The sequence below is a fragment of the Episyrphus balteatus genome, chromosome 1 (genome assembly GCF_945859705.1).
Source record: "Episyrphus balteatus chromosome 1, idEpiBalt1.1, whole genome shotgun sequence".
Taxonomy (NCBI): Eukaryota; Metazoa; Arthropoda; class Insecta; order Diptera; family Syrphidae; genus Episyrphus; species Episyrphus balteatus.
This window is the reverse complement of record NC_079134.1, coordinates 23,126,754-23,148,188: the sequence shown is the minus strand read 5'-3', so window position 1 is coordinate 23,148,188 and position 21,435 is coordinate 23,126,754. Positions and strand designations below refer to the sequence as shown.

The 21,435-nt window shown below is 30.6% G+C and overlaps 1 protein-coding gene across 1 annotated transcript; it reads right to left on the bottom strand.

Moving 5' to 3' along the window:
- Positions 1–804: 804 nt before the first annotated feature.
- LOC129907527 (pancreatic triacylglycerol lipase-like) lies at positions 805–20,147 on the bottom strand. The gene is made up of 6 exons (XM_055983802.1): positions 20,116–20,147; positions 17,406–17,649; positions 17,178–17,335; positions 1,962–2,176; positions 977–1,151; positions 805–918 (listed from the first exon to the last, which is right to left on the bottom strand). Exons 1-6 carry the CDS (start codon positions 20,145–20,147, stop codon positions 849–851), a joined length of 894 nt encoding a protein of 297 aa, XP_055839777.1. The 3' UTR covers positions 805–848.
- Between the last annotated feature and the right edge of the window lie 1,288 nt (positions 20,148–21,435).

The window sequence follows — 21,435 nt, the reverse complement described above, 5'->3', positions numbered from 1 at the left end:
TTGGATGTTAAGTGTAACTGGAATCGTAAAAAAATTAATTTAAGTGTTTCGCACAAAATTTTTTGTTTAGTTTCTTTTTAATTTTTTTCTTTAATTTGAATTTATAACGAATTCCATTCGTATCGTGAATTTGCTACGAATCCCGAAAAAACAATCACAGAATCCTTTCAGGAATTTCAAACAAATTCTCAATATGTTTGACTTCTTTGATTGCTTTTTTCGAGATTCGTAGCAAACCTACGATACTTGCATCTGCAAGTTAGTGGTTTTTAAATTTTTTTTTAACCTAAGGTCTTCTATAGTGAAAACCAGTGTTGCCAGAAGAAGAGGTGCATTTGGATTGTATTTGTCTGATCTGACAAGTTATAGTTTATAGACTTTTTAATACGATCATTATTTTTGTCATAGAAAATCTTTCACAAATTTTTGGGTCACTGTGGCGTATGTGGAATTTGTTTTTACTGAATAGATCTAACAGTCAGTAAAAGTAACAAATGCAAAATTATCAATAAAAGTATATGTAAATGTTGCATTCACTATTAGATCTTTTCAGCAGAAAAAAATATTCTACATATGTATTTCATAAAAAGTTATGAAAAATTTTCTGTGACCAATAGATGAAAAAAAGATTTACACCACGGGTACATTTGACTTTTTACTAAACAACGAGAATTACTTACTTCAAAAGTCTTTCATTATAATACCTTACCAATTTTGTTTGAACAATTTTGTAACTTCCAAACTATAGGGTTTCATTAAAATAACAAATATTTACGTAAATTTATGCAAAAATCACAATTTATTTTCCAAACACACGTAACAGTGAGTACCTATTTTTAAATTTTCCTTTAATATCCATCCAAACCCATTGCAAATGGATATTCGCTATTGGTTTTTAAGAAATAATCTCCCTTAGCACTAAAAACACAAAACATTATTAATTTTTTTTTAAATTTTCAATAAATAAAAATCTCACCTTAAAGGACAATCGACGCCCATTAAAACCGGTTTACTCTTCAAATTGTCTTTACCCTTTATTAAAAATGTAACATAATTTTTTCCTGGAAATCCTAAAAATTTTTTCTTGTTTCCTAAAGCATTTTCAACACTCTCTGCCCAAAAACGCCATGATCTCTGATGACTACAAAGATCTATAAATAAAATATACATACATTGTTAGTTTGTTGTTTTTTTTTTAATTACACTTTTCAACAAGGTTTTTGCCACAAGAACTAAAAATAATTTATAAAAATTTGTAACAGTGGCTATAAGAACTGGTTTTATTCTTCCAAAAAATGTTTTAATCTTTCTGATATCTCTTTTACTCCCCGAGATATTTAAAATTTAATGAGTGGTCTTTGACTCAGAAACAGCACTGACCAACAAAATTAAACTTTTTTTGCCACAAGAACCAAAATGTACTTTTCTAAAGGCCTCCGTTCTTGAAATATTACCGTTATAAAATGCAAAAAAAGGTTTTTTTATAACGGTTATATATCAAGAACGGAAGCTAATTAGAATTTTTCTGATTGCGGATTCGAGTTCAGCAACCTAAAAACCTTCAGAAAAGTATATTTTGGTTCTTGTGGTAAAAATTCTGTTACCAGTGACTTAAACTTTAGATTAAGTTTAGTTTCTCTTTAGCTTATTAACTGAAACTTAAGATATTTCGAACAATTAAAGAGATATCGGGAAAATTTAAACAGTTTTGAAAGAAGAATATCTGTTCTTATAATCACCGTTACAAATTTGTATACAATGAATTACCCCACATAAAAACAGAAGCTCGAAATCAGCCAAAATGAAGTTTTTTTTAGCATTTTATAACGGTAATATCTCAAAAACGGAGGCCAATAAAATTTTTCTGACTTCAGATCAAAAACCTCTAGAAAAGTATATCTTGGTTCTTGTGGAAAAAAAAAGATCAATTTTGTTGACCAGTGTTATTAAAATATTTTTACCTTCTTCACTAAATGGAACCAATATTCCATTTGGACATCCAGGTTGTCCTTGTAATCCACCATTTGGCCAAAAATCAACATGACCCAAAGATGTTGGCTGACCATAAGTTAAAATATCAGTATGAATAACTTGAAGATGATCTGCATCGTTTTTATTCACGGATGTTGAAATGATGGGGTAGTATAATGGAAATGCTGGATCTAAAACAGCCATTCTGAGAATAAATAGAAACAAACAAATTGAAACTTGAGAAATATTTTTGGTATTTGTTTTGAATTATCAAGACCATTCTTAATATATGTATATTTAAAGGACGAACAATTTCTGAAATTTCTTTGGTGCTAACATTTCACAAATAATCAAAACTTGTCTTTTTATACAAAACCGAAATTTGCAACGTATTTTCATACATAATTATAAGGGGGCTCGGAGTGAGAGACACTTTTGCATTGTTTAAGCTATAGACAAAATTTTCTCCCAAATAGAAAGCAAAAAAAATATTTGAATAGAACGACAACACCAAAATATAATTTTTTTTTAAAGAAAGAAATTTGTTGCTATCAGCTTTTGAAAAACTGGTCTTCAAACTCAGAATTATTGGTCCTGCAGTTTAAAATATTTCTTTTAAAAAATTACTTCATTTTCGTTGAATTCTTTTGATACAAATTATGTTAATATTTATTGAAATATTTGTTTTTCTCTAAAAATTTGACAAACTGAAACTTCAAACTTTTTGGGGGCAATCCTGAATAAAAATTTCCCTGGAAATGTTTCCCATTTTTTAAACATGGAAATGAAAATGATCATGGAAAGTGTCCCTCGTAATTTATCGGCAACACAATTTTCAGAGAAATTTAGCTGTAATGTTCACGATTGCACAAAAAATTCCGAGGGAAACAAAATTCCCCTGGAAATTCAGGGGGTACATTCTATAAAAAACGAAACGAAAACGATCGTTCGTTTTTGAAAAACGAAAGAAAATTTGCGACAGATACAGAACAAATTCTTTCGTTTTTCAAGTTGTATGAATCAAACCTTTCGCACACACGAAAACGTTTGTTCATTTTCGCCATACAGAATCTCACCCCAGGATATTTATTTTTAACTATTAAAATATTCGAAGTGTATAAATAAAGAAATGACACTGGGAACAATACGTTCGATCGAGCAATGCTTGTTTGAAAAGTTTGAAACTTAACTGATGACTAACGGCCATATTATTCACTCTGGATTTAGTTTGGATTAAAGTTAATTTTAAATCCAATCGCTCAAATCAGAATTTCATGAATCCAAGGGTTTAATTTTTATTTCATAATTCACTCAAAAAAATTATTTGATTATTCAATAAATTTTGTATAATTTGCATTTATATTTATTTTTCCTTTTCAAAATGCTTGACAAAACATTTGAACACACATCTGGTTTTATAAAGTTAAACAGACCTCTAGAGAGCAGTTTAAATTTATTTGGATTTAACGAGATTGCATTTAAAAAATTGGATTTAAAATTGGATTTTAGTAGTGAATATTATGGATTTGGATTTATTTTTGACATTTGACATTTCTTTACATCAAGATGTATTTTTAAACTAGTGAATAATATGGCTGTCACAGTTTTAAAATTTTGCATAAACCTGTATATTAAAAATATTCAACTTTTTAAAGGTTTAGTAAGCACAGCTACATATTTTCGTGTTAGAAATTGTATGTATGTAGGTATTCCTCAAGCATTTTTACATTCAAACAAAAATAATAACCATATCCTAGATGTCAAAACTAGTTAGCGGAGAAACGAAGTCAAGTCAAATTGGATGTATCCAAAAAGCTATAGTATTTTTAGAGCCCCCGAACACTACAACAGACTTTCTATCGGCCGATAGTTTAGTCGGGTTGGGCTCCTAGTGTGCGCCGACTATATAGTCGGCTGGGTAGGAAATATTTTAATTTGAAGGCAAACAAACTTTTTGATCGGCCGATACTTAATCGTTTTAGTGGGCTCACTTTCATAAATTTTCATATTAATTAAGAGACCGATTAAACTGTCGGCCGATAGAAATTTTGTAGTGTGTGGGGGCTCTTAAAGATTTATTAAAACGCGTCCCTGCGTTTATATCTTATGTTTATTTAACTACAGTGTTTAAAAACAAAAAAAAAAAACTTATTAACTTAGCAAGGTGGATCGTTGACGGAATTATAAAAGATTCAAACATATTGTTGTTGAAATAACAATAGCTTTTTTATTTAGGTTTGTTATTTGAACAACAGGTTTTATTTCGATTAAAAAAATGTGTCTTATACCTAAAATTGCATTTTGATTTTTATAGAAGTATGTAATTGTATGGTGTATTTCCTTTGAAGCTGAAAATCTTTTGAGAAATTATTTTAATCTATAGTAGAGTAACTACAGCAAATTATTAGGGAACCCGGCCGAACAGCTCTGATTTTGACGATTTTTTTTTTCAAACGTAGGTAATTAAAAATACTTTAAAGTCTATAGATTACAAATTGCCGGTGTTGCCGTATTGTTTTTAAAAACTAAAATTAATTTTTTTTTAACAAAACCATTTTTTTTGCTTAAATTTCATAAAACAAATGATAGCAAAAGATTCTCTAGGTAATTTAAGGAAAATATATAAAAGGCAGTAAGGGACAATCTTCCATCGTTTAAGCGATAAATGCAATTTTCTAACATTCTGACCTCAAACACAAAAAAAATATTTTGAAAACAACGGCAACACTTACAATATTTTAAAATACATTTTTAAAAAGCGAGAAGCTCATTCTTATCCCTTAAATTTAAATCCACTAAATTTAATCAAGACTTTTTGAAGAAATGGTCCTCAAACTCAGAATTAAAAAAAAAATGTTATTAGAAAAATTTAAAATGACTTTTTTCCAAACTTTTTCTAATAAAATATGAATTTATTAAAAAAAAATTTTTGACCATAAATATTATCAGTTGAATTTCGAAGCAAAAAAGGTAAAATATATCACACTTTTGAAAAAAAAAAAAAATGAAAAATTACTTCAATTTCAATGGTTTTTTTTTTATTAAAACTGAATTTTTGCATTGAAATAATTAATTTTCTCAAAGACTGTGGTAAATAGGAACTTTAAATTTTTGCTATTTAACTTTCAACAGTAAGGGTTATTAAATGAATAAAAAATAATTTTATGTTTAGATGTTGAACTTAAAAAAAAAATAAGTTACATTTTTTTTCAAAACTTTAATTAAAAAAAGTTCTTCGAAAATGAAATACTTTTTAATTTTTTTCATAAACCGTAATACATATTGACATTTCCTTTTATAATTTGAAATCATAATAAATGCGGCCAAAAAAATTTGAAAATAAATGCATTTTATATTACGAGACGACCAAGTTTAAAAAACGACATGTTAAAATTTTTTCAATTTTTTTTTTTTTTTCAAAAATCTGAGTTCAATTACCATTCTTTCAAAAGCCGTTCATTCAATTAACTTAATTTTAATTTTACATATATGAGTAAGCTTCTAGCTTTTAAAAATGTATATTTGAATATTGTAGGTGTTGCCGTTGTGTTCAAATATTTTTTTTAATACATATTGACATTTCCTTTTATAATTTGAAATCATAATAAATGCGGCCAAAAAAATTTGAAAATAAATGCATTTTATATTACGAGACGACCAAGTTTAAAAAACGACATGTTAAAATTTTTTCAATTTTTTTTTTTTTTTCAAAAATCTGAGTTCAATTACCATTCTTTCAAAAGCCGTTCATTCAATTAACTTAATTTTAATTTTACATATATGAGTAAGCTTCTAGCTTTTAAAAATGTATATTTGAATATTGTAGGTGTTGCCGTTGTGTTCAAATATTTTTTTTTGTGTTTGAAGTCAATTAATAAGAAAATTGCATCTATCACTTGAACTATGGAAGATTGTCTCTCACTCCCATATATTTTTTTTCCTTGAATTTCCTAGAAAATCTTTTGGCATCAATTAATTTATGAAATTTAAGAAAAATTTTTGAAAATAATTTGTTTTTGTTCACAAAAATCTTCAATTAAATTTAAATAATCAAAACGGCAACACCGGCAATTTTTAATCTATAGACTTTAAAGTATTTTTAATTACCGACGTTTGAAAAAAAAGATCATCAAAATCTAAGCTGTTCGGCCGGGTTCCCTAATATTGCCAATTTTTGAGCTTTAGTTACTCCACTACTATTAATAGAGATTTTCCATCATTGTTTAAATTTTTAATAAATTCATTCAAATGTTTTACAGTAGAAAAAGAAATATATAGGTACTTATGTAAAATCTTATCTCTGTACTTTGAAGTTTGTAATTTGTCCGATAACATAAATAGTTTTTTTTTTTCTTAAGCAATAAAGATATCTTTTTAATTTAATTTAAATCCTAAAAGATATCTATCTTCCTATTTGTTAAATAATCCGTGCCTATTTGAAGAAGAAGCCTACCAACACACACGCATGGCATGCCAACCAACAACACCAACCAACGATCGTGTGTGTTTCATTATTCTTCCCTCCCTCTCTTCTCCTCAGTCACATCAAGATCGCACAATAAAGAGGACGTTCGGTCCCATTGAAAATATAAACATTCGTTTTTCATTTATTATTAAATTACTTTACAGATATATTACAGTCCACTCTAGAGTTATTGTTCACGGTCCTTCGACGCCTAATACTGTGCTTCGCGCCTTAAGTAAATAGATATATAATTTAATTACTAAAGCGGTAGTGACTGTGAAACCACTAAAGGGTTAAAAAAAAAAAAAGCAAAACAAAAAAATCCCTCTCGCGTTCCTAAAAAAAAAAAAAAAAAAAAAAAAAGAAAGCAAAATACACAGAACAAAATTATCGACAGATTTTGTTTTTAAGGAATGTATGTGCGAATATGAAATAGACGAGAACACAATAAAATAAATAATCAATAGTGAGTTACTTGTGCTTGTCATTGCTAAAGCAATGACAGGACAAACAAAATTGCTTACCAAAAATGACGAACACAAAGAAGATTGTGTCTTGTGTGTAGCAGATAGAAGTTACGGTACCACATATTTAGTTGCGGGTCCATATTAAGACAGCTGTAGAAAATTCTTGAAGCTGAAATTCTTCTTCAAGTGCATTTCCATGAAGAATGTATGTAAGTAATACATACCTACGTATCAATTATTCAAATTCACCATTTTCATATTTTATTCTATTGAAACTACATTATGAAATATCAATACCCCACGATTTACAAAACACTATACTTCTTAAAAATACACTTCAGCATTTACACATTATATTTTGTTATGTAACTACAAATGTTGCTCTAACATCATAAACAAGTGTTATTACATATTTGCTTGATTTTGCGAATATTAAAAAAAAAAAAACATTTTCACTTATGCACAAGCTTAAAAAAAAAAAAAAAATAAGAAATTCCTTTTGCACAAATATCTAAGTACCTATGTATCTAATTCATTCATAGTGCATTTTATATGTTTATTGCGATCAATTTTACTTTTCAATAGACACAACTTAGACACATATTGTTTCGTATGAAATCATTAATCACAATAAATCTTACATATTATGTACCTACATAACATATTTGGCAATTATTATAATGTAATTCATATTTTTCTTTTATGTATCCGCTTAAGATTGAAAATTTTTAATTACACACTTAAGCAATTTCTGCATTTAACAAACCCATTCAAAAAACAGATTCATCTTAGGTACCTATATACATGAATGATTTTCCCAATAAGATTTCCAATTAACAAAACAGTAGATCAGTATAAATTGGATATACTATCTACATACCTACGTATAAAAAAAAAAAACAACGCAAAACAAGACACATTGATCTGTGGTGTACGAATGCCGCCACAAGTTATCTATCTATTTGTACTGCTATCCTTCATTTATTGTTTCGCTATTTATTGTTTATGTGACCAACTTGGTGGTGCAACTGTTGGAATAGATACCCCGTTAGGTCGTTTTTGTTTTTGTCGGTAATTTAGCGATGCATTGCTTGTCGCGTGTCACTCGAGTACACATTAGGTAGACAGGACCCTTTTTGTTTTATTGCTGTTTTCGTTGAAATCGCGAAATGTGTTTATGGCGCGGGTAGGGAGATTTGTGTAAATTTGTTTTGGTATGATATCAAACCATCCAATGCACAGAATCGTTCTGATTTCTTTTTCGAAACCAAAATGATTTTGGTTACTTTCATGTTCTCGCACCGTTAGAGTTTCAGATATTTTGATAGCTCTTTTCAGTCTATTGGGTCCATCCAAATTTCTTTAGTGATGAGTTTGGGTAGTTATCTACATGAGCACCAAGTGAGAACATACAACTCTACACACAAATATGCGATGAGATAGAAATAAAGTACCTATCTACCTATGAATCAATATATCAAATCAAAAAAAAAAACTAAGGTATAGTAAATATCCACTGCAACAGATAACAATTTGGACCAAAGACATAAATGTAGCTACAACTTGTACTATCTCTTTGTCTATGTAGGCACCTAAATTGTCCAGTTGTGTCAGGCTTGGCACATATATAAAAGAAAGAGAAAATAATAAAAGAACAAATCTACATTCTACATACCTACATACCTACATATTAAGAAAAATAAAAAGATTCATTTTTTTGTAAATTTCAATTAATTTAAATTTCAATTTTCACATACATATTAGAATATCATTTTACGGAGGTATAAGTATGACCCGCCAAACTATTTCCAAGAAAATATAGATAGGGGTCTTACACCAATAGTGTAAAAAATCCATTTATTCGAGAATCTACCTACGCGCTACGCATTTATCTATTTGTTTTGCAAATGTATGTAGCCCAACTCGTTTTTGTGCGAACAATTTCTTTTCCTTTGTTTTAGGGTTTTTGTTGTAACAAATCTATGCAGCTGTTGAGAAAGAAAATCCGTTAGGTCATCTTTATTTGCGTAGGCAGGAAGAGAGTTTTGTTTCGTCAGTAATAAAGGGTTGGTTGTGTCGCATGTCACTCGAGTACATATTAGGTAGGTATTGGTACCCTTTTTAATTTTATGGCTGTTTTTCGTTCAAATCGCGAATTGCTTTTATGGTGCAGGTAGGAAGATTTGTTTTCTTTTAGTTATGGGACTGTGTACTTACAGGAGTGCAAAGTAACAACAAAGGTACATTCATCTCCACACACATGCTATGCGATGAGATGATCGTGTACCTAAACAAAATACATACAAAAGGAGAAAAACATACGTAGTTACATTCCACATTGTCAAGAAATAATTTAAATTCTAATTGTCGCACATTGGGATTTGGCATTTCATGTATGAGCTGCCAAATTATAAGCGAGTAAATAGAGGAAGGGGAAGCAGTAAGAATGTATCTACCTATTTGCTCGAGAATCTAGGTATACAAAATGTTTGTTTTTTTTTTTTTTTTTTGTGGGAACAATTTCTTTTTCTTTTTTTTTTTAGGGTTTGTTGTTGTTGAATATACCTATGTAGCTGTTGATATAGAAAATTCCGTTAGGTCATTTTTATTGTCGCTTTTTGTAGCAAATAATTTTCTTGTAATCGGTCAAGTAGGCAGGCATACATTTGGTTGCACGTGTTTTATGGTGTAGAAAGGTTTTAGACTAAATTAGGAATTGTTTTGCGATCGTTTAGTTTTATTTTCGCGCTGCTTTGTTTAGAAAAATGTTGTCATTTATCTGTGAGTCTGAGGTTTAGATCTGACAGGGTTGAATTGAATTGTTTTGGCTTTTTGGGGTGGTTGGTAGGATAATTATCTTCCTTCTTGTTTGGGTCGGAGTGAGACCTTGGATTGTTGTTATGCAAATTACTCATTCCACAAATTAATTTAAACAAAAGCGCTTTTCATTTTATAAGAAAAACTCTTTAAAGCTTTTCATTTAAGCTCGGAACTTTATGAATGATATACCTATTCATTTCGTTCTTTTGAAGTAATGTATATACGTACACAACGTAAGCGTTTATATTCCTACTATTTTTAAAATTACAAAAAGGAGATAGAGCAGCTGAATTACCTATGTACCTATATAAAAATCAAAACAAAACGAATGCATTTGTTCTAACATCAAATAATACAACAAAAAAAAAGAAAACAAAACAAAAAGGGCAAAACCAATTCAATTTTAATACATAGGTATATTATTTGAATTCATAAAACACTAAACAATGCAAATAATATAAAACAATGCTATTGAGACAACAAAATATTTAAAAACCAACAAAAACAATATACAGGTCCATTTAAGGTTCACTCCCACCCAAACTAAAATTACAATTACATTTCACTCTTGGTTCATTTGTTTTCTTAGAATACATTTCATGTGTTAATTTGTCTACCAGGTATTTTATTGACTTTTATACTTTTATGCTTTTCTCAGTCGATTTTGAGTGTACGTTCGCAGGATGAATCGTTTGTTCTTGAGACAAAATTCATCCCAGCGTACATTCTTCCAGATAAGCAGTTACCCACAAAGGGTAACCTTTTCGCGTTCAAAATTTGAGACAATTTACCTTACAAATATTTTGAGTTGTCATTCAAAATATTACATACGAGTAGATAATAGGTTAGGAGCATCGAATTGTACGTTGAGCTTAAAGCTACATAAAGGTAAATGACAACTGCCATATTTCAACACCTAAAACCGTTTCTTGACCTAACTAAAGGTTTGTCCCACACTTATGCACTTAAACACAATTGAACTCAATTCAATTAATTTTTCATTAAAAAAAACTCACATTTTGTCAAAAAAGACTATTATTTGAAACATAATAACATAATAACAAGAGGATTTGCCTACGTAGAACTAGGCGTGTCTTGAAGGAAAGTTGTTGCCCACAAAAGGTGAACTTTCGATTTCTTATATTGAGTGTGCGTTCTTACAAAACGCACATTCTTGCAGACAAGTTGTTACAAACGATAACCTTTTATTTCTTATATATTTTCAATTTTGAGTGTACGTTCGAAGGATGAATCATTTGTTCATGAGACAAAATTCATCCCAGCGTACATTCTTACAGAAAAGCAGATCACCTACATAGGGTGTCCTTTTCTCAATTCAATTTTGAGTGTGCGTTCTTACAAAACGTACATTCTTGCAGAAAAGCAGATCGCCTACATAGGGTGTCCTTTTCACAATTTCAATTCTGAGTGTACGTTCGAAGGATGAATCATTTGTTCATGAGACAAAATTCATTCCAGCGTACATTCTTACAGAAAAGCAGATCACCTACATAGGGTGTCCTTTTCTCAATTCAATTTTGAGTGTACGTTCGAAGGATGAATCATTTGTTCATGAGACAAAATTCATCCCAGCGTACATTCTTACAGAAAAGCAGATCACCTAAATAGGGTGTCCTTTTCTCAATTCAATTTTGAGTGTACGTTCGAAGGATGAATCATTTGTTCATGAGACAAAATTCATCCCAGCGTACATTCTTACAGAAAAGCAGATCGCCTACATAGGGTGTCCTTTTCTCAATTCAATTTTGAGTGTACGTTCGAAGGATGAATCATTTGTTCATGAGACAAAATTCATCCCAGCGTACATTCTTACAGAAAAGCAGATCGCCTACATAGGGTGTCCTTTTCTCAATTCAATTTTGAGTGTACGTTCGAAGGATGAATCATTTGTTCATGAGACAAAATTCATCCCAGCGTACATTCTTACAGAAAAGCAGATCACCTACATAGGGTGTCCTTTTCTCAATTCAATTTTGAGTGTACGTTCGAAGGATGAATCATTTGTTCATGAGACAAAATTCATCCCAGCGTACATTCTTACAGAAAAGCAGATCACCTACATAGGGTGTCCTTTTCTCAATTCAATTTTGAGTGTGCGTTCGAAGGATGAATCATTTGTTCATGAGACAAAATTCATCCCAGCGTACATTCTTACAGAAAAGCAGATCACCTACATAGGGTGTCCTTTTCTCAATTCAATTTTGAGTGTACGTTCGAAGGATGAATCATTTGTTCATGAGACAAAATTCATCCCAGCGTACATTCTTACAGAAAAGCAGATCACCTACATAGGGTGTCCTTTTCTCAATTCAATTTTGAGTGTACGTTCGAAGGATGAATCATTTGTTCATGAGACAAAATTCATCCCAGCGTACATTCTTACAGAAAAGCAGATCACCTAAATAGGGTGTCCTTTTCTCAATTCAATTTTGAGTGTACGTTCGAAGGATGAATCATTTGTTCATGAGACAAAATTCATCCCAGCGTACATTCTTACAGAAAAGCAGATCACCTAAATAGGGTGTCCTTTTCTCAATTCAATTTTGAGTGTACGTTCGAAGGATGAATCATTTGTTCATGAGACAAAATTCATCCCAGCGTACATTCTTACAGAAAAGCAGATCACCTACATAGGGTGTCCTTTTCTCAATTCAATTTTGAGTGTACGTTCGAAGGATGAATCATTTGTTCATGAGACAAAATTCATCCCAGCGTACATTCTTACAGAAAAGCAGATCGCCTACATAGGGTGTCCTTTTCTCAATTCAATTTTGAGTGTACGTTCGAAGGATGAATCATTTGTTCATGAGACAAAATTCATCCCAGCGTACATTCTTACAGAAAAGCAGATCACCTACATAGGGTGTCCTTTTCTCAATTCAATATTGAGTGTACGTTCGAAGGATGAATCATTTGTTCATGAGACAAAATTCATCCCAGCGTACATTCTTACAGAAAAGCAGATCACCTACATAGGGTGTCCTTTTCTCAATTCAATTTTGAGTGTGCGTTCGAAGGATGAATCATTTGTTCATGAGACAAAATTCATCCCAGCGTACATTCTTACAGAAAAGCAGATCACCTACATAGGGTGTCCTTTTCTCAATTCAATTTTGAGTGTACGTTCGAAGGATGAATCATTTGTTCATGAGACAAAATTCATCCCAGCGTACATTCTTACAGAAAAGCAGATCACCTACATAGGGTGTCCTTTTCTCAATTCAATATTGAGTGTACGTTCGAAGGATGAATCATTTGTTCATGAGACAAAATTCATCCCAGCGTACATTCTTACAGAAAAGCAGATCACCTAAATAGGGTGTCCTTTTCTCAATTCAATTTTGAGTGTACGTTCGAAGGATGAATCATTTGTTCATGAGACAAAATTCATCCCAGCGTACATTCTTACAGAAAAGCAGATCACCTACATAGGGTGTCCTTTTCTCAATTCAATTTTGAGTGTACGTTCGAAGGATGAATCATTTGTTCATGAGACAAAATTCATCCCAGCGTACATTCTTACAGAAAAGCAGATCGCCTACATAGGGTGTCCTTTTCTCAATTCAATTTTGAGTGTACGTTCGAAGGATGAATCATTTGTTCATGAGACAAAATTCATCCCAGCGTACATTCTTACAGAAAAGCAGATCACCTACATAGGGTGTCCTTTTCTCAATTCAATTTTGAGTGTACGTTCGAAGGATGAATCATTTGTTCATGAGACAAAATTCATCCCAGCGTACATTCTTACAGAAAAGCAGATCACCTACATAGGGTGTCCTTTTCTCAATTCAATTTTGAGTGTGCGTTCTTACAAAACGTACATTCTTGCAGAAAAGCAGATCGCCTACATAGGGTGTCCTTTTCACAATTTCAATTCTGAGTGTACGTTCGAAGGATGAATCATTTGTTCATGAGACAAAATTCATTCCAGCGTACATTCTTACAGAAAAGCAGATCACCTACATAGGGTGTCCTTTTCTCAATTCAATTTTGAGTGTACGTTCGAAGGATGAATCATTTGTTCATGAGACAAAATTCATCCCAGCGTACATTCTTACAGAAAAGCAGATCGCCTACATAGGGTGTCCTTTTCTCAATTCAATTTTGAGTGTACGTTCGAAGGATGAATCATTTGTTCATGAGACAAAATTCATCCCAGCGTACATTCTTACAGAAAAGCAGATCACCTACATAGGGTGTCCTTTTCTCAATTCAATTTTGAGTGTACGTTCGAAGGATGAATCATTTGTTCATGAGACAAAATTCATCCCAGCGTACATTCTTACAGAAAAGCAGATCACCTACATAGGGTGTCCTTTTCTCAATTCAATTTTGAGTGTGCGTTCTTACAAAACGTACATTCTTGCAGAAAAGCAGATCGCCTACATAGGGTGTCCTTTTCACAATTTCAATTCTGAGTGTACGTTCGAAGGATGAATCATTTGTTCATGAGACAAAATTCATTCCAGCGTACATTCTTACAGAAAAGCAGATCACCTACATAGGGTGTCCTTTTCTCAATTCAATTTTGAGTGTACGTTCGAAGGATGAATCATTTGTTCATGAGACAAAATTCATCCCAGCGTACATTCTTACAGAAAAGCAGATCGCCTACATAGGGTGTCCTTTTCTCAATTCTATTTTGAGTGTGCGTTCTTACAAAACGCACATTCTTCAAGGAAAGCAGATTGCCTACGAAGGGCATCCTTTTCGCAGTTCGATTTTGAGTGTGCGTTAGCAGGGTGAATCACTTGTTCTTGAGACAAATTCATCCCAGCGTACATTCTTTCATGAAGACAGAATGAATAGTTTGTTCAAGAGACAAAGTTCAATTCGGAACCATCAGTTTATATTATAAAACAAAATATTTAATACTCAAAACATACATATTTCAAACATTTACATTAAAACATGTATATACATTCCTTGAAGAAGAAGCATGACTAAATATTATGTTTATTTTCTTTTCTTTCCGAGAATAACCAACAAGAGAAGTGTCTGGGAACACCAACACCAATCAATTCTCTTGATTCTGTAGAATCAAAGTGGGCAGGGACAGCTGTTGGTCAATGCCAGCAACTCTTGCAACAACAGCAATTACTACAACAAAAACTTCAACAACAACAACAACAACAACAATTGTTGCAACAAAAACAACCTGTTTCACAACAAACTTCTGTGATTCAGACTCATACACCGGTTATTCAACAGCAACAACATCAGCCTGTTATACAACAAAACCATCAACAGAAAACTGTAATACTGCCAACGTTCCCCCAACCATCAGTTATATTTCAACCCTCTGCGAATGTTATAAATGCACCTACTGTTGTCCAGCAGGTTGGACAATCACAATAAGTTCAACTCACAACAACTCTCCAAATACAACCACAACAACAAAAACAATATCCCCAAGTTCCACAACATCCATGGCACAAGTGCTCTTAACAGCAGGTTTTGACTCCAAATCAGTCTTTGCAAACAAAACAAACACCGCCCCATAAACAACAGAATTCACAAATTTCCCAACAACAACAATCATAACAGGTAGTGCAACAGCCTCCACAACAGTTTGCAACCGCATGAACATCAAACAAAACTCTGGCCAGCATTAACCAAAGGCAGCAAATAAAATGCAAAAGTTTTCAACACCAAACAATTTTAAAATTTTAACTACTCAAAATGTTCATTGTTTAGCAGACATCAAAGAAAAAACAAATACAAGTCCTTAATATTAGAATCTATATTTTGAACAGTAAAACCAGCAAGATGGAACATCAAAAAGATTTTACTCATCTAACAGAATTGCATCACAATCTCCAAGGCATATCTACAACAGACTTTCAGTCTGGAGGTCTATGTGAACAACGATCTCCTCAGTCACTGTGATCATTCATTACATAGTACCCGAATCGACTTGGTTTTTTCATTGGCATATACACGCAGGGGCGCCAATGTTTTCCCAATGTCCATGAGCAAATGCTATTCGGAGGAAGCCCCAACGCAGAACCAAACGATCAGCATTTATTAAACCGAAGGTTTAAAGTGGGCAGGATGTTAAATAATCCGTGCCTATTTGAAGAAGAAGCCTACCAACACACACGCATGGCATGCCAACCAACAACACCAACCAACGATCGTGTGTGTTTCATTATTCTTCCCTCCCTCTCTTCTCCTCAGTCGTAAAACGATCTCACAATAAACAGGACGTGCCACGTGCAGTCCAATTAAACCAACCTTTCTTGTGTTTTATTTATTATTTAATAATTACAAATATACAGTCCACTAAAGTCATAATAGAATACTGTTCACTATTAATCCATTGATGAGCTATTGATGGATATTTTAACAGATATTTACGTAGATGAACAAAGTACAGATTTTGGGAAAGGATTGTAGTGTCAATGTACACAATACAAAGTTTTAAATATTTAATACAATCATTTAATACTAAGACTATAAGATTCCAACATTTTTTGAATGTGAGTGTAGTGAGTCTATTTATTGTGAGAAGAAAATGCATGCCCAAAAAGATGGAGACCATCAGTTTGAGTTGCTAGTAATGTACTTCAAATTTTAATCTTGATTGACTTAGTTTTAAGTTTATTTTAGTTTAAAAATTGAAGTAAAAAAAAAAATTATAAATAAATTGTTTAGATAAAATATCACTTAGCAGGAAATGGGGTGATACCGGCACGTTTTATTTATTTGGCCACATGTTTCAAACAAAACAAAACCAAAATTTATAAGTTAAATTTAATGATCAAAGCTCAATCGCTTTTTGACGGCGTCTTTAGTTTAAATATATTGTTACTCAAATATCTGATACTTTTCTCTGTTTTATTTAATATTTGAACAAAAGCGTTTTAGTGCATTGTATGAGGAAATGTGAGCTATGAAAAAATGTGCAAAAATATTTTTTTTTCTTAAACACATAAAACACAAAAAACACTAATTATTTGAAATTTATTGGTTTTGAAATTGAACAGAAAACCATTAACTAAGGATTAAATTAGGATCAATCCAAAAGCACATTATCATCATAGGACAACTCTTCATGGGCAGCCCATTCTGAGAAAAGTCAAGACAATGTTCGATTGGAACAAATTCATTTGAATAAATTTACTGTACAAATGTCCCACCCGTGACAATGGAATCCGCCTTATATTTTTATATATGAAAAAAAAAAACAAAATATAGAAGTGCATTTTAAAAGTGCAAATCAAGATTTAAATATTCGTCACTTTGTGACTCATTTATTTTCTTTTTCGTTCACTTTTCACTCTATTAACAAGGAATTAATTCACTATGGCAAACACAATTTAATAGCTAGTAAATTCACTTGAAATATTGCAAATAAAACTAGTTCAAATACTAGTTTTATAAAAAAAAAAAATTGGTTAGAAAAAAATCATTACAAAAATACATACCGATGAATTTTCATTTGTCCATTTGTTTTTGATATAATTTGTCGGCCAATTCTTCCAGCCAATTGAGACCCAAGAGAGTGTGCAACCACCATCAGATCTTTACGATCCAAACCAGCCTCAAATAAATCCAAAATTGCATCAGCTACTACAGGAGCCAGCTGAAAAGTTACATAGAAATTAGTTAATTTTATATACTTACTATTTTAAAAAAATTTTGTATAAACATACCAATTTGACATTTATGATAGATTCAAAATATATCTCTTCAGCTCCCTTATCCCAATCGAGTGCAATGAGATTGATGTCATTTCGGTGCAAATAAGCTTCAACAATAACATGACTACCATTGTCGCCTTGAAATTCACCATGTCCATGGATATACAAATGGGTTTGACCACTTTTGAAATTAGGATTGTTTAAAATGTCCCTTGCATCTGAGAGGTTATAACGCTCAGAATCATTAAAAGTAGGCCTTGAGTATTTAATTTTAATTTAAAAACAAAAGTTTAATAATTTTTTAATTTTATTCTTACCCATAATAAAAGACAAATGTTGTCTCATTAGGCTCAACAATTGCTGAAACTAATACTTTTTGAGAAATTAAAATCAAACAAAAAGTTAGAAAAAAACGAATTTTTAAAATCTCAGACAACATCTTGGGTTAGCTGTTGAGTTGAAGACTTGTGATTTTAAACTGAACGATCGTGTTGAAAGGATCTTGAAAAGAAAAGTATCTAATTTTTGCTAATTTCTTATCAACCATCCAACCCAGTTAACTGAGTGATGGGATATAATGGATTGAATAGAGCCCGCATGTTTAAATTGTGGTTGTATCTATTTTAAATCACACAACGTAATACGATAACGGTAAATTGAACTGAAAGTATTTGAGCTTAATGTTGATTCATATAAGTTTAATTAAATTATCTGAATCATACGATTATTACGACACATGTTTGTTGGGGATTTGAATTTGTTTAAATTTGTATACATTTTTTTGGAATTTGATTTAACCAAAATTTATCAAAAAGTTCAAATTAACACGAATTAGTTAAAAAAAAATATTTTTAATTTTTACTTGGGGATAAACAATTTACAAGTAGATGTCATGCTATGCAATCGTAAAAAATTAACTTGAAATGACAATCAAAAATGACTTTAAGAGATGCTAAACAAAATTCAATTATAGGACTTTTAATAAAGGGTATTTAATTAGATTTTTTAGGACTAAAATTAATTGATTTTGATCAAAATTTTGTAATCATATCTACTCATTAAATATTAAAAATAAATATTTTTTGAATCTTTTTTTAAGCTACATGTCATAGAACCGTTTTCAAATAAATGATTTTCTTCTAAGCTTCTGAGCCGATTTCAACATAAATTAAGTAAAAATTTCAAAAACTATATCTGACACGCCGAGTCTAAGTGATATAAAACATATATTCAAATTTCAGGAAGATAGGACAATGCTTAGGGGTTGCGCACTTTGGTCACTTTTTCTCACATTGTGAAATTTCTTCCTTCTTCTAAAAATAGTGACCAAAATGCGGAATCCCTCAACATTGTTCGATCTTCCTGAAATTTGAAATACATAATATATGTTTTATATCACTTAGAGTCGGGGCGTCCCACAATGGGACCAAACGACCAAAACCATCTCAAAATTGGTTTTAACAAATGTGATCATTTCAAAAAAGTAATGATTGTTTAACATAATAGAAATGTGCGCCATTATGATAGCATACATCGTTTTTAATATATTTTGGATAAAAGTACTTAAAATGAGTCTCGAACCTTACATTTCAATTTTTATTGTTTTTCGTCCAATTTTATATAACAGTTTAAACTTAGTTTTCTTAGAAGTTTGTGAAGAAACCTTATGTTGTATATTAATAAAAAGGTTAGAATCTCTACTTTATAAATCCGTTATTTGTTTTTAAATGTACTTTAAATTGATTGCTTAAAAAAAATAACAATTAATGGGAAGTAATTTGGACAACTTTAATTTTCAATTGTAGATTTCTCCTTTGCCGACGACTGCCGATGTCGAGTTATGAATGAATTTAGAATCTCATTTTACTCAAAATTAAGGAATAAAAATAAAATTTTGCGCATATTTGCTCCATTTTGATTTACGGTCAAAAATGTATAAAATAAAAATTTTCCAAAAATGTTTGCAAATCTTTTTTTTACTGTCATCTACAGGGTGTCTCAAAATTAATGATTCAAATGAAATATTCTGATAGGCTATTTAAAGGGCTCTTAAAATTTGGTAACTTGTTTATCCCAAATATTTACGGTTTTCGATTAAATGCACTTCTTGTGAAATTTCGAAAAATTCCTACTTTAAAACAGTATTTTGCTTCCGCTGTTCATATTTTATTTTTGTTTTTTTTACAAATATGTCCCTAAAACAATAATTGTCAATTAAGAACAATTGACAAATAAAAAAAAATTATTTCGCTACAAATTAGTTTAAACAAAAGCCTATGTTTTTTATTGTTTTTTTTTTACTCTGAAAAACCTTGTTTTGTTGAATTCAAATTATAGTATCTTTCATCCTAACTTCAATTTCCGAATTTTGTATACTTTTTTTTGAAAACTTTGATAACTAGGCAAGTTATAAAAATGATAAACCAGTTTCAAAATGCACAATTTATTTTTTAGGGTGTTGCTTTAAAATAAAAGTAAGAAATTGAGTTTCATTAAAACTGCTAACTAATTTGTAGCGATATGGCGAACAAAATAAATAATGTTTTGATAAAATAATTGGTTCTTATTTACCAATGTTTCAGTTAACATTTGTAAAAACAAAAATCAATTATGAACAGGGGAAGTAATATACTGTTTCAAAGTAGGAATTTTTCGAAATTTCACAAGAAGTGCATTTAATCGAAAATGGTAAGAATTTGAGACATGTATTTTAAATTATTACTTTTGGCCATCTGAACGGATTTCAAGTCCCATTTTCTGCCTCCAATCAAAATCTGCAGATTTGATTTTATTTAATTTCATCCCATTTTTTCAATAAATTATTTTTTTACGCTATTTTAATTCTTATCTCAAGCTTTTGTTTTATTTAAAAAGCCTTCTCTATATAAAATATAAATTATTTTCATATTCTATTTCGTTTTAATACTTTTTTCCTCTTCATCCCTTTTTTTTGTTTGAGTTTTATAAAATACACAATAATTTTGATTTTATTAAGAAAGTGGTTAATTTAGTCTCTACGTTTTTAGATACTTATGCCTTTCACATTTTTTCTTTCTTTTCTTACTTATAAAATAAATTCTACCTACAATGAATTTTATATCATCTTTCATTCGTATGCTTTTTTTGAATTAATAATCTTTTAATTTTTGCTTTCTTATCAATAAATATTATATATAGGATAACTTCACTTATATTTAACACAAATTACAACGACTTAAAATATAATTTTGTATATGAATTAAGCCATTAATTGATGAATTTGAGCTTTTTTCATAATTTCTGTTTTTGAAAATGTTATAATAAATACATACATAATTTTTTTAGTTCCAATTAGTTTTATTCCATGTTGAAGCATATACATTGTAGTATATTTGTGCCACATTTCAAACAAAAATATTAAGAAACAAAAAAGTTATGGAATTTTGAGATGATTTACATCGTTTGGTCCCATAGTGCGTCCGTCAGCGAAAATTGCGAAAATTTCCCATTTTGGGAACTTTCTGAAATCACCTTCCAAATTGGGCAAAAAATTCTGAAAATACGTATCGTGTATTATTTTCAGGGACATTTTTCTTAATTTTAAAGTAGTAATTTCTGCAAGTATAATTTAAAGATAGACATAACAGACATAATGTTGCAGGGTAATTTTTTGACCCCGGGAAATAAGTTCCTATAATTGGTGATAGGTGGTCAAAATCATTTGAAACGGTGCGGTGTTATTTATATATAAAAACAGATTTAATTTTTTTTTTACATTTTTAATGAAACTGTCTAAAAAAATCTAATTTAATTATTCCTTAATTTTTTTGTAAAAATTTTAGCATTAAAACATTAATATTAAAGCTACTTATACGAAAACAGCAAGTACGAGGGATCCATCTAAGATTAATATGCCCCTTCAAGCCATTAAGGTCTTATTTCAATCGATGCTGGGTTTTTTTAGCATTCTCCTTTCAAAAGAATGTTTTCAAATTGACACTGGATGTAAAACCATTGCGTCCTTGTGTGACAGAAAAATTTACAGCACTGCTTAAAATAAGAT

Excerpts from the sequence above, each read along its gene's own strand:
- LOC129907527 (XM_055983802.1), bottom strand. The coding sequence starts at position 20,147 with ATGGGACTTGAAATCCGTTCAGATGGCCAAAA. Across the intron at positions 17,650-20,115 it reads ATCCGTTCAGATGGCCAAAA|GCCTACTTTTAATGATTCTG; the intron begins GTAATAATTTAA and ends TAAATACTCAAG. Across the intron at positions 919-976 it reads GGCGTCGATTGTCCTTTAAG|TGCTAAGGGAGATTATTTCT; the intron begins GTGAGATTTTTA and ends TTGTGTTTTTAG.